At 41.6% G+C, this 14,315-nt stretch overlaps 2 protein-coding genes across 5 annotated transcripts in view; both read right to left on the reverse strand.

Annotated features, from left to right (window-relative positions):
• Positions 1–228: 228 nt before the first annotated feature.
• Positions 229–9,156, reverse strand: otx1 (orthodenticle homeobox 1). Of its 4 annotated transcripts, none has more exons than XM_038807851.1 (5): positions 9,138–9,156; positions 5,349–5,418; positions 2,913–3,115; positions 2,562–2,713; positions 229–1,237 (listed from the first exon to the last, which is right to left on the reverse strand). In XM_038807851.1, the coding sequence occupies exons 3-5, from the start codon at positions 3,007–3,009 to the stop codon at positions 536–538; spliced, it is 951 nt and encodes a 316-aa protein (XP_038663779.1). In that variant the 5' UTR covers positions 3,010–3,115; positions 5,349–5,418; positions 9,138–9,156; the 3' UTR covers positions 229–535. The 4 variants fall into 4 exon arrangements, with proteins under 4 accessions (XP_038663779.1, XP_038663770.1, XP_038663760.1 ...); XM_038807842.1 differs by lacking the exon at positions 9,138–9,156 and adding an exon at positions 7,681–7,853; XM_038807832.1 differs by lacking the exon at positions 9,138–9,156 and adding an exon at positions 5,621–5,724.
• A 1,132-nt stretch (positions 9,157–10,288) lies between these two features.
• The window catches only part of ehbp1 (EH domain binding protein 1), a 481,622-nt gene continuing 477,595 nt past the window's right edge, over positions 10,289–14,315 (reverse strand). Inside the window, 1 exon segment of the mRNA XM_038807817.1 lies at positions 10,289–11,526. Coding sequence (XP_038663745.1) covers positions 11,436–11,526 — 91 coding nt within the window. The 3' untranslated portion in view covers positions 10,289–11,435.

The raw sequence follows: 14,315 nt of genomic DNA on the forward strand, positions 1-14,315 counted from the left end.
AAGGTCAGTGCGCCTGACCAATATATATCAATATATACACCCCATATATATCAATATACACACACCATATATACACTCCATATATATACACACACACCTATATATCAATATATACCCTATATATTAATATATATTGGACAAAAATAACGTTGTTATGCAGCCACAGATCAGACTAGTATTAATGAAAGGAAATCACCATAGATTTAAGTACAGTAAATCTCCCGTACATTTAGTTCAATACATTTTATTGGAAAGTTGATCCGCTTCTTGTACAGTAATGTTGCATCCTAGGGTATGACAATGAGATTGGTTCTGTCTACTTGACAAATGCAAACAGCTACACTCAAATGTTCAATTAAAAACAGATACCATGTTGATTGTCAAACACCTACAAGATTGGAGGAAATAAACCAGTCAACAACGTGTAACTTTCAGACACCGACTTCCGTCAAATCAGAAAGCATCAAGTTCTTAAAAATGGGTTTGGAGACAAGTTAATGGTTAAAACACTTAAATCTGGCGCATTAAATCGTGTTCATAAAACTTGAAATTTCCAGGAGGGAGTCTGATCTTTGTAATCCAAACAGTCCGTTGTGTTGAAGTTGAGTTTCCAGGAGGAGGTTGGCTCTTTGTAATCCAGACAATCGGCTGAATTAAAGGCTAATCCTGCTCCAGTGTAGCCCTGGTGAGGATGGTGATGGTGGGCAGCACTTTGACTGATGTGATGCCCAGACATAGATGAGCTGCTCATGGGGCTGAGGGCGGCGCCGTGGGCAGAAAGCTGGTGGTGAGGGTGATGAGGGTGATGTGAATGCATGGGTGCCAAGTAGGAGGTGCAATCCACGCCGCTAAAGTAAGAGGAGGAAGGCGGGTAGCCCTGGCTGTAGCCGCTGCTTTGACCATAAGCCATGGGGTAGGCGCTGGAAGTGCTGGATGAGGAACAGCGCTGCATACACGAAGCACTGGCCGCCAGAGGCTCCCCCACTGCGGCCCCCGGGGAGATGGACGCTGGGCTCCAGATAGACGCGGGGGTGCTGAGGACAGAGGCAGCCGCGTTACTGTTGCTGGTGTGGCCGCTGCTGGAAGTGGAGACGGCGGGCGGGGTGAACTGACCACTGCTCTCCGAGCCACTGCTCTCCCGGGTCGGGGACGATTTCTTCTTGGTTGGCCGGGATTTGGCGCTGCCTCCGTTCTGCTGCTGCTGTCGGCATTTGGCGCGGCGATTTTTAAACCAAACCTGGAGAGGAGGAGAGAGGAGCGGGGACAGAATGACATTATTCCTGGAGCGGGGAATGCACCACTCAAACATGTCAATTTACCCCTTCATAGGCAGCCTTCCCTTTCCAATAACTGGGAGATTAAATGTTCAGTTTGACACAAATAACCCAAACTCTTCCTAAACAACGTTGGCGCCACGTCCCGAGATTAGAGAAATGTAAAATAAACTAGACTGACCCATCTCCCGTTAACACTCGGCCCTTTGATTTCTCACCAAATCTTATGGTCGGTTTTCCAAGATAGTTCATTTTATAATTATAAATTTAAACTGCTTAGCCCGGGGAAAACAATCCTCACCATTTGCTAATCCCTCAATATACACAAGTGTGCATCGCCCCAAGTACTGGCTGCAGCTTGGTGCGAATTTAAACATTATTCAGAGTGTCATTTCCAATCCCATTGATCCTACTGGAGTTTCTGGAAAACTCCACTGCACACATTCGGATGTGTAATTGTCGGAATACAAATTCCTCAAGCCACGGAAAATTAATCTTCGGGTGGAAAAAGCTTAATAATAATTCACTCCGTGGTTAGAAATTCGATTCACTTGTTTGCATCAACAATTTAGTCAGTTGCATCAACAATTTAGTCAGTTGAATTAAACTATTTAAACTTCAAAATCTCCCGTTCTAATAGTGGCTGGTGGGAATGTTACAGAAAAATATATTTAGTTTAAGAGTGACCGGAACATTGGGAGAAGCCAAGATTCAAAGTGGAGACGGTGTTAATTGATGGTTTAATGATCCGAAAATCATATTGAGAGGTTGCAAACCCACCGTTCAAAGTATTTTTAGAAAGTTGGGGTTTTTTTTGGTGATAAACCATCAATTACACCTGCAGAATGGGTGTTTAGCAAACAGACCAACCTCCATTGGCTTCAGCAGTTTAAAGAGGGCATCTGACCAAATCTTGGATGAAAATATTTCACAAATCATCCACAATCGGAGATATCGCCACGGTTTATGGTTTTAAATACCTTAAACAACTCCCAGTACCGTGTGCTCATTTGAAATATATTACAAGTGAGATGCTTCATATCCGCCAATTTGCTACATAAATTTAGTTATTTAAAAAAAACGCTTCCCGCGAGACACTCATTTCAAAAATACTCGCCTCAAGCCCAGATCCCGGGGTAAGCAGTACAATCAGAGACCGATTTTGTACATTTAAACCAACTTGTGAAAGTTCACTGGTAAGTTGTGGCGCGGTTTCAAGGTGGTTCCAGTTTCCTCTACTGTTGTTACAACAGTCAGACATAAATGACCGCTTCACATCGAGCTTACCTGTACTCTGGACTCGGGTAGATTAATCTTTAAAGCCACTTCCTCCCTCATAAATATATCAGGGTATCGAGTTTTTGCAAAAAGTGACTCGAGCACATCGAGTTGTGAGCGGGTAAATGTGGTGCGTTCTCGCCGCTGCTTCCTCGGAGTTGCTACAATTGGGGAGAAAGTAGTTTAATCTCCAGAACTTCCATTCCCTCCAGCCAATATCATCTCGCCAAAAACAGAATTGGAAACTGACCTATCGACATCCCCGGCAAATTGCACTCGAATCTAAATTTTACAATTAAATCCTCCCAAGTTTGACAGTGTTACACCGCGCGGTTGAATGTTTAAGTGGCCCTTCCTTACCCGGGTATCCGACCGAATGGTGCAGCAGGTCCATGGCTGGAGTGGTCAAACTCAGGCCGTTCATGCCGTAGGGAGGCTGTTTGAGGTATGACATCATGCTAAAAACTGGACGATTTGGTCTCCAAATCTTCAAAACTTTGAAATTAGTTTCGGCTTGCCGTTCGGATTGCTCCCAATTCTGCTGCCGGTCAGCTGGAGTATTCCTGAAGAGGGAGAAGAAAATACCTTTAATATGGAACGGCTAGAGAGGGCTGAAGATTTTGTATAATTTGCTGCATTGGAGTGTTGAAGGGCAGTCACTTACTGTCCTGTCCGGGGCACAGGGGCTACATTTCAGTTTGTGGTTTCATTAGAGAACAAGAGGAAACCAAACATAAATAAACAGGCCCAAATATTAATCTCAATGCACATTTACCACAGAAATAAGTAACTTTTGAAATTGACATTCAGGAAAATATCCACAAATGGAAAATTAAGGGTTTGCCCTAAAGTCTGAAGTGATGACCATCAGGGGAATGCCCATTACACTCCACTGTCCTTTATCCATTACCCTGTCCATTGCACTCCACACTGTCCATTACCCTGCAATCTGCCCATTACACTCCACCCTGCACACTGCCCATTACCCTGTAATCACTCCATTGCCCATTACACTCCATTGCCCATTACCCCAACACTGCCAATTCCACTCCACACTGTCCATTGCCCGTTACCCATTACCTATGTACACTGTCCACTACCCTGCACACTGCCCATTACACTCCACACTGTCCATTACCCCTGCACATTGTCCATTACCCTTGCACATTAAGACTCTTAAAGTATCAAGATCAACGAATTCAAAATGGTGGGATCGTTTCGGGAAACTCATTCTCTTTATTCATTTTCCGCAGGAATGAGATTAACAAAACATCAAATTTTACTAAAATTCTGGAGCAGCAGGTGGGCCGAGAAAGTGTTGTTTCTTGGATTAGAGACACCGTTGTATTCAGGTAAATATTTAAAATGTTCCAAAGTTAAAGTGTTGGAGCAAACACTCGACCCCAAAATCGTTCTGCCTTTTAAACACAGGAGGCAAAACTCCCAATTTAGATCATCCGAGCTCTGCCCCAATGCCCCATCTTTTTAAAATCTACCTCATTTATTGGGGTAATTAAGAGAGAGCTTTGCTCCAACATTGCAGCCGCCAACACACTTCACTATAAAACTTTTGAGACCGAATGTTCTCCACAATTGAAGCCGGCGTTCTGTCTGGCGATTAAAGGAATCATTCATGTGATTAAGAATTCGTTATTGTTGGTGTCCTGATGAACTAATGAGATAATTCTACAGGCGCACGTTCCTTAATTACAGACACTCGGTGGAGGGATTTTAATCTTCTTTCTGCACAGAATCTCGTATTTAAAAAAAAAACTTCTTCCGTCCCAAGACGTCTTTTGAATCAATGCACCAAATTTCCCGTACCTTTTAATTAGATGAACGGTGCCGTATTGGTGACTTGGCTAATAACAAAAACTGGAAATTGAAACCAGTCCCGAAATACATTTTAGCTCAACGCCTTCAAACTCATTTATAAAAAGGTGACCGACTTTCGAATACAATCTACATTAGACTCGGGGAAAGAAAAAAATTGAAAATATCCTCTAAAGGGATGTTGGTTTGGTTAACTAATCCTGTGACTATACTGGTTTCAGAAAATTACATTTTTGTCAACATCCAGATCGTAAAACTGGTTTATGAAAGAGTTGTAAACTTCAAGCTCCTTCTTCCTCCCAAAAAAAACAGCTTCCAATTAAAACAATTAGATCAATTTGAATATTTAATGTAGACATTTTAATGGAATATACACTTAAAACAGTAACGATAACATCAGAGCACTTGCAGAGAAAATTAACCAACAGCTAAAATTGCAACTATTCTCAATCAACAGTTCCCCAAACCAAATTTTCACCTCCACGGGACCCAGATAAAACCGGGCGCTCATTTAAAAGGCGATAGCTGTGTGCAAATTAAGTCAATTACAATTTAGATTAGACCTCGGGGGAGACAATTTAAAGGGAAACCTTATCAGCAAAATAAATGAACAAAAACCGAAAACACGCCTCTTCAATTAGCCGCTGAGTGGATTCAAGGCTTTTCATTCGACCCTTGGACGCTACAATTGTAAATTTCCGTGAGAAAAATTAAGCAAATTAAACACTTTGGAAGCAGTTAGGGCAGCTATAAAAATATTTACCAACGCAAATATAAATATAAACAGCATAAGAAAAATCATTCAAAGACTAATCGCGTAAACAGCCGCACTTTAGCAAATTTGCCCTTCATTTAAAAACGGGTCACATTTTACGAACTAGCTCTTCTTAAAAACTGTTTACAGTTTTAACAATTTACTGTCCCGAGACAATTTACATAAGTAAATACGAGACTCACACTCACCTGCGATGTTTGGTTATTCGGCTGAACACAAATATATTCAGTGAATGAAGGTAGCAGCCACTGGTCTATTCTGCAACACAACATGACACAGGGTTAGGCTGGGTTAGATGGACAGAATAACCCCCCGTCCCCCCTCCCAAAAAAAATCACACAAGTGGCAAAGTTAGAAACTGGGGAACGCCTGAGAGTAGTTGATGAAGTGAAGCGTGACGCGGCTAGAATGAGTTACGAGTGAAAGTAAGAAAGAAAGTTTGGGAGTGTTGAGTTAGTACCTGACTCGCTGTCTCTGGGACTGGAGATTGATCACCGCGCTCCGGCGCAGCCTTCTCTATGTGAGCGCCAGTCTGGCGGAACCGCCTGACGCAGGGCCGCCGCCGCCCAATGGCCGAGGCCTCTGCCCATGATTGACAGCCCGTCGCCCGGTGACGCCGGCGCACTACTTTCCCAGAGGCGTAATACACTCCTCCCAAGGCTTGGTAAAAAGGTCACTTGAAATTGGTCACCAACACAGCCTCCCAGTTGGAAATGCACTAAACTAGCAATTTCTGCATAGCAAAGTTGTTCATTATATATGACTGGACAGTAGTTAATTACTCCAGGTAATTATTGTTATGGGAATCTAGGCACGAAAAGCAGCAGATTGTTGAAAAAGTTCTGAAAACATTCAGGAAAATACATTCCCTGTCATCCCACATCAATGTAACTGCCACCATCTGCTCAAATGTTTAGAATAATTGTACAATATATAGATATTGGCCTGGGTGAAGTTAAAGGCGTTTATACAGTTATGTGTGTGTTGTAGACATAATTTTCGTTCTAAGTTTCATAACTGACAATACATGAAATCAAACAAATGTCCATCCAAACATCAGCATCATTGTAGACCCATCCTCCCTGTCCTTTAAATGTTTCTGCAGACAATATGCTAAACTTTAAACCAATGTTAGCCCCAAATTAAAGGATTGTCTCTCTTTAAAGGTACGGACATTTCCTGCGGCGGGAGGGACCTACTATATATCAGGTTCTGGTTAGGTTTTTCTTCTGGCGAAGTTCGATTCTTGCAAAATAATTACCCCGAGAAATATGTGGAGATGTTTTTGTTTGAAATTGTACCTTCTCATGAATATTGATGACGGCCTAATCCCCACTTAGAATTACATTTCGGAATAGTCAGCGTAAAGTTTAATGGGGGGCTGCCTTTTAATCGAAATCTCGAAGGGAGGGGAGGGAATACGCCGTCGCGGAAAATAAATGAATTAAGACAAGTCCTGTCGGCCGCTTGTTATCAAAGAAACCACTTTTCAAGCGTCACTTTTATTTAGTGAACAAATAAAATACGGTAACAGAATATCATGGAGAGGGCATAGTGTTTCCTTAACTGTTTTTGAAAGGTTCGGGGAGTTCCTCTGAAAACGTTAATAAGGCTTTGGTCAATCTATTGTTGCTCAGAGAAAATCAACTCATTCTAATTGAGGCGGGAACTGAAAGCGATCTAATGTTCAAAGAAACCGACAGCCAGACGACGAAATTACATTTTTTACTATACGCTGCAGCTCATCAAAGGGAGATCTCACAAGACTTTCCTTATAGTTCACTAAAGTCATCGACACGAGCACCTTCCCCAACAAAAGAACCGGCGGGTCAATTCAGCCCCAACTCGCCAAATAATACTTTTCAAGAAGTTTTTTTTTGTTGTTTGTGTTTTTTACCCCGTTGTGTTCGAGAAGTTCAAGGAAGATAATTTTACGCCGAGACAGACAATTTCCATGATAATAACATCTCGTTACCACGAGCAAGATGCAGCCAACCGTTCGAAATAATTAGAAATTGTTCGGGATTAACATTTGTATTTGCTAAACGTAAAAAAAAATATGCTAACCCCGTCGGGAAAAAAAATGTGACAACTCTCATGATGATTGTCGATTCATTATGCATACAGACTGCACAGTTTTGGGTTGTTATGCTATTGTTGGAATATAATTATGCATCGATTGTTATAGTTATTGATAACAAGGGTATCTTTTCTATATGTGCGGAAACTAACGTTTTAATCATTTTCTAATCTACAAAAACGAAATTTACATGACTACGAGAATCATCAGACCACTGCACTGCGCCGTTTGAAAAAATAATGCACATTTTTTTTAAAATCCTGGTTTTAAACTCGCATTAAGCAAACAAAACATATTGCTAATTTGGCCGGTGAAGCACAATCGTGTGTACCTCCACAACAATCCCAGGGATTTACTGGTTGTTTGTATTGTGTGAAGCTTCTGTTAAGATGCGCTGATCAAGCCTGTGTAAAGTATTAAAGGTATCAAGTAGCACTAACCTTTGTAATAAGAGTATTGTATAATCCGAATTTGCAGGCGAATTTTCTTAAAGCCAAGACTAAAACCCTGCACTGGGGCAGGCGAGAGAAAAAAAAAGTTTTGTCTCGGTGGCTCTTTCAAAGGTTAAAGGCAGAGGAGTGTCGCAGAATTGCGAATCAAACTCATTCCACATAGACAAAAATAAATAAAATTGGGGATAATGCAGCAGTGGAGCGGCAAGGCGAGCTGCTTCCAGGATACATTCCCCAGCAGATTGTAACGGCCACACTTGGTTTAATTTGCTTTACACGGGGAAGGAAATCATATCAAGGATTGTGTAACTGCCTCCGTGAAAAGGGGATTGGAATCCGACTGATCAACACCTAGAGCCACATTTAAACACTTCAAAGAGCCCAGATGTAATAATTCACAAGAGACTGCTCCAGTCTCGATCGCCACTAAACCCCTTCATCAACTCTTTATTCAGCAGGTGAAAGGGTGGAAAAGTTTTTAAAACTGCGCATCTGAGCTTTATGTTAGCTGTTTTGAGAGTGTTTGTAGAGTCTGCGTATTACTATGTCCGTCCAGGAGCTAACAGGTGAGAACTGAGATGACTACATTAACTGCAAGTATGTTTTAATAATGCGGACGGAATGGCGATGTTACAAGATCTAGCATTTTTTCGCTGCTGCATTATTTACACCATTTAACGATACCATTAGAAGCAATTAGAATGCTTGAATTAATTGCGCCTATCCGATTATTATGTGGCAGGGGTGATCATTGTTATCATATCTCTGATATCGCAGTTTCATTAATATACAATTATTTTGGCACAATAAAATGTTTTGGTTCATAACTTATTTTATACGAAACCTTGAGATTGGAAGAGTGGCCGCCCCTTTGAAGATCACATTTACTTTAGATTTCTGTTCCAGACAATGGTACTAAAGGGTGCCAACAAAAAGTGTGCGGCTTATTTAGTTTGCGTTCAGTGGCCAAAAGTCTGCTTTTGCGTGGATTAAAACAGGAGTGTGTCCCCAAACCTGTGTTTGGATATATGAGCGCCAGCGATGGGCGCATTTCCTGTAAAACTAAATGGCACAAACCGAGAGAACACGTCAACGAATTCATTTCAAAGTATTGGAGCGGACGGCGGCCGACAGACCTTATTTTTACCATTTAATTTTGGAGCAAGTGTCTGTGACGAGCCTTCATGTTGCTGGTATAATTTGTCAAGCTTCTATTGGAACTTTTTGCAAAAGTCTCCATGTAAGCAGATGGGGATTGGGAAAATTGTTTTCCTCGCCCTAATCTCCCTCCGAGGAATGAATGGCCTAAATTAAAAATATATACCATCAACATTACCCTGAGGAGGTGTGGAGTATGTGACACTGCCTCAAAACTCTGGGCCTTCCTAGCTGAGGTTTATGGGGTGTTGCACAGATGAGGGGTTCAGCATAAAAGATTTTGAAACCTTTCTGATGTTTCGAGGCTTCGGACCCGGCCATCCTGGCTGCTTTTGACGGTTTAACCCAAGTGTTGCTGCAATTTCCGCCGACCTCACGTGAGAATAGTTTCAGAGTCAAACATCACAATAATTTCGTGTCCATTAAACGCGGAGGGAAATTGTAACAATTCGAAATGTGCACACGCCATGAACGACGTGCAGCTGGCCACGATGGGAAATGTTTTTTATCCCATTAACCTTCACTTTGTGCAATGGGTCTCCAAACAGAAATGTCAGTTTCGGATCTTGTCCGAAAAACAAAGAAGTTTAAAGTTTAATTCTGGTCCTGGCGCACGTTTACTCAATCACTTGATTCCCATTCGCAGGCTCCGAGGATGGGAATAATCCAGCTCCTCATCTTTAATACAAAAATCAGCCACCAACCAAACGCCGTAGATCATTTAAATCCACCCAAATCACGTTGGTTAGTTTATTAATAAAAATAACGTTTTGGCGCCGCATTAATACGCTGATTAAAACCCCTGTTCGATTGTTCCCGATGTTAAAAAGCATTAATCTAAACCCTCTGTGAATGTTGGTGAATTCCTTTACTTGTACAATAATAATCTGTGGGATATATTGTTGGAAGATACGAAAATAACAGGTCCCTAAATCTAGCCCTTCAAGTACTGCTGGAAAACTAGATTCCGGTTTTATTTTTGATCAAGTGTGTCAGATTTGGGCTGCTGACCCTCACCAATTCCTGAAAGTGAGGTGATCCTGAAAGAGTTAACAACGAGCTGCTGCTCTTACTTTGCCGCCAGAGATTACAGGTTACAAGCAGCGGGTTTTCAGTTTTATCTGCCGGCATTTCAGACAGATTGCATTTGTTTATAATTAAATCGAAACCTTGACCTTTACCAACCAGAATGTAATTGCTGATGTTGCTAAAACTTTATTGGTTGAAATGAAGAACAATTCAGGATCGCATTAAATGGCTCCCATTTAAAGTGAAGTGCGTCCCAATAAAGTTAACCAGCTGTGCTGGAGAGGAAACCCGGAGAAGCTGTTTCGTTGGTAACAAATTCGGAGCAAACAAAAAACCCTTTAAACACATGATGTATACACAAGCCGGTGCGAGCAGGGCAAAACAGCAATAACAATCGTTTTCCACATGAAACACTTAAAAGTTCACGTTTTATTCAAGATGCATAGATGACCCTGGAATAAATAAACAGAAATGTTCCTTCCACAGACAGCAGCTGCACCTGACTTCAGATGTATGCAGAAAAATGCACTGAATATGATTCTGAGCTCCTACAGAATTCATTTGCTTTCGAAACACAAATCCAAACAAAGTCGTTTCAAGCAGAATACCTGTAGCTCAAACAATCAGATTGCGCTGTTCGGGTAATAAATAAACAGCCATAAAACACCAGAGTCACGATCACCAACTGGTGCAGTTATCAGCCCTTTCAAGATTTCAAACTAAAACTAACTTCAGAGAACATCATTTACAACACGGCCGCTCTGTCGAAGCTTATTATTTATATATTTTTAAAAAACATGTCAATTGACGATCTAGCACAAATGAAGTATTCAAATACTCAACGAAAATAAAACAAAGATTTGAAATGCAGCAATAGCAAGCTTAAACATTCCGAACTTTATAGATTTTTCAAAACGCTGCTTCACTTTTTACAACTAATGGAAATTACAGTCCATCAATCTTTCCGGGAAAAATTGAACCCGGCGATCAATTTGTTCAATTTCAAATGTAATCCTGCAGATTCTGTCTCTGTTTGAATATAATTCTGTATGACATGATTTAGTTTGAAACTACAGTCCACATGGAGAATAATGACGGGTTTCCGACCCCTCTTCCCGGCTCCAGTATTTGAAAACTGATCAAAAAACAATTTGAAGCAGATCAGTCCAATTGTAAGTAACATGAAAACTAAAGCCAGGATTAATAGGGAACAATTATAACAATCCTGCTGCATTTGCAACAATTTGGTGTTCTCCACCCACTCCCCTCAGTATAGAAGTAAGAATTTCCCCAAAATATAAGGGATAAAGATTAAATGTCACTGATACAAATGAAACAATTACACACAGCTTTTTTTTTACAAAATACAATTTCATAAAAACAATGAAATGCAGCCACATACACGGCTGTGAGGCGTCGGGATGATTAAATGCTGTCAACATAAAACATTACAACAGTTTACAACCTACATATAACATTATATAATTCAAATGCCATCGCAAATGTTTTATCAAAATGACAATGGTTTTCTATATGCGACGGCATCACTGTGCTCCTCACTGAAGTACACATTTATCTTCTTTCTTGACAATTTTCCCTTTGTTTTGCTCCAGAGTTCGTTCTAAATGTTCATCTTCCTCTTCTGCTCTATAAACAGAAACACATGGGCAAATTGGTAAACTCATGACCTGAGGCAGGAGGGATGGTATATCTGATTAGACAGGAGGGGTGGTATATCTGATTAGACAGGAGGGGTGGTATATCTGATTAGACAGGAGGGATGGTATATCTGATTAGACAGGAGGGGTGATATATCTGATTAGACAGGAGGGGCAGTATATCTGATTAGGCAGGAGAATGGTATATCTGATTAGACAGGAGGTGTAGTATATCTGATTAGGCAGGAGAATGGTATATCTGATTAGACAGGAGGGATGGTATATCTGATTAGACAGCAGGTAGGGATGGTATATCTGATAAGGCAGGTGGGATGGTATATCTGATAAGGCAGGTGGGATGGTATATCTGATTAGGCAGGTGGGATGGTATATCTGATTAGACAGGAGGGATGGTATATCTGATTAGGCAGGAGGGATGGTATATCTGATTAGACAGCAGGTAGGGATGGTATATCTGATAAGGCAGGTGGGATGGTATATCTGATTAGACAGGAGGGATGGTATATCTGATAAGGCAAGGTGGATGGTATATCTGATAAGGCAGGGGGGATGGTATATCTGATAAGGCAAGGTGGATGGTATATCTGATTAGGCAGGAGAATGGTATATCTGATTAGACAGGAGGGATGGTATATCTGATTAGGCAGGAGAATGGTATATCTGATTAGGCAGGAGAATGGTATATCTGATTAGACAGCAGGTAGGGATGGTATATCTGATTAGGTAGGAGGAATGGTATATCTGATTAGGCAGGAGGGATGGTATATCTGATTAGGTAGGAGGGATGGTATATCTGATTAGACAGGAGGGATGGTATATCTGATAAGGCAGGGTGGATGGTATATCTGATTAGACAGGAGGGGCAGTATATCTGATTAGACAGGGGGGATGGTATATCTGATTAGACAGGAGGGATGGTATATCTGATTAGACAGGAGGGGTGGGATATTTGATTAGACAGGGGGGGATGGTATATCTGATAAGGCAAGGTGGATGGTATATCTGATTAGGCAGGAGGGGCAGTATATCTGATTAGACAGGGGGGATAGTGTATCTGATTAGACAGGAGGGATGGTATATCTGATTAGACAGGAGGGATGGCATATCTGATAAGGCAGGGTGGATGGTATATCTGATTAGACAGGAGGGATGGTATATCTGATTAGACAGGAGGGATGGTATATCTGATAAGGCAGGGTGGATGGTATATCTGATTAGACAGGAATGGCAGTATATCTGATTAGACAGGGGGGATGGTATATCTGATTAGACAGGAGGGATGGTATATCTGATTAGACAGGAGGGATGGTATATCTGATAAGGCAGGGTGGATGGTATATCTGATAAGGCGAGGGGATGGTATATCTGATTAGACAGGAGGGGTGGTATATCTGATAAGGCGGGGGGGATGGTATATCTGATAAGGCAGGGGGGGATGGTATATCTGATTAGACAGGAGGGATGGTATATCTGATTAGACAGGAAGGATGGTATATTTGATTAGACAGGAGGGGTGGTATATCTGATTAGACAGGAGGGATGGTATATCTGATAAGGCAGGGGGGGAATGGTATATCTGATTAGACAGGAGGGATGGTATATCTGATTAGACAGGAGGGGTGGTATATCTGATTAGACAGGAGGGGTGGTATATCTGATTAGACAGGCGGGATGGTATATCTGATTAGACAGGAGGGATGGTATATCTGATTGGAAGAAGAGATGGTATATCTGATTAGACAGCAGGGAGGGATGATATATCTGATTAGACAGGAGGGATGGTATATCTGATTAGACAGGAGGGGTGGTATATCTGATTAGACAGGAGGGATGGTATATCTGATAAGGCAAGGTGGATGGTATATCTGATAAGGCAGGGGGGATGGTATATCTGATAAGGCAAGGTGGATGGTATATTTGATTAGACAGGAGGGATGGTATATCTGATAAGGCAGGGTGGATGGTATATTTGATTAGACAGGAGGGATGGTATATCTGATAAGGCAGGGTGGATGGTATATCTGATAAGGCAGGGGGGGATGGTATATCTGATAAGGCAGGGTGGATGGTATATCTGATAAGGCAGGGGGGATGGTATATCTGATTAGACAGGAGGGATGGTATATCTGATTAGACAGGAGGGATGGTATATCTGATTAGACAGGAGGGATGGTATATCTGATTAGACAGGAAGGATGGTATATTTGATTAGACAGGAGGGGTGGTATATCTGATTAGACAGGAGGGATGGTATATCTGATAAGGCAGGGGGGGAATGGTATATCTGATTAGACAGGAGGGATGGTATATCTGATTAGACAGGAGGGGTGGTATATCTGATTAGACAGGAGGGGTGGTATATCTGATTAGACAGGCGGGATGGTATATCTGATTAGACAGGAGGGATGGTATATCTGATTGGAAGAAGAGATGGTATATCTGATTAGACAGCAGGGAGGGATGATATATCTGATTAGACAGGAGGGATGGTATATCTGATTAGACAGGAGGGGTGGTATATCTGATTAGACAGGAGGGATGGTATATCTGATAAGGCAAGGTGGATGGTATATCTGATAAGGCAGGGGGGATGGTATATCTGATAAGGCAGGGTGGATGGTATATTTGATTAGACAGGAGGGATGGTATATCTGATAAGGCAGGGTGGATGGTATATTTGATTAGACAGGAGGGATGGTATATCTGATAAGGCAGGGTGGATGGTATATCTGATAAGGCAGGGGGGGATGGTATATC

The sequence above is a fragment of the Scyliorhinus canicula genome, chromosome 1 (assembly GCF_902713615.1).
Source record: "Scyliorhinus canicula chromosome 1, sScyCan1.1, whole genome shotgun sequence".
Lineage (NCBI taxonomy): Eukaryota > Metazoa > Chordata > Chondrichthyes > Carcharhiniformes > Scyliorhinidae > Scyliorhinus > Scyliorhinus canicula.

Coding starts and splice junctions, on each gene's coding strand:
- otx1 (XM_038807851.1), bottom strand. CDS start 3,009: ATGATGTCATACCTCAAACAGCCTCCCTACGGCATGAACGGCCTGAGT. Junction 2,714..2,912: donor CCATTCGGTCGGATACCCGG/GTAAGGAAGGGC, acceptor CCCCAATTGTAG/CAACTCCGAGGAAGCAGCGG. Junction 1,238..2,561: donor TACCCGAGTCCAGAGTACAG/GTAAGCTCGATG, acceptor CCTCCTCTCCAG/GTTTGGTTTAAAAATCGCCG.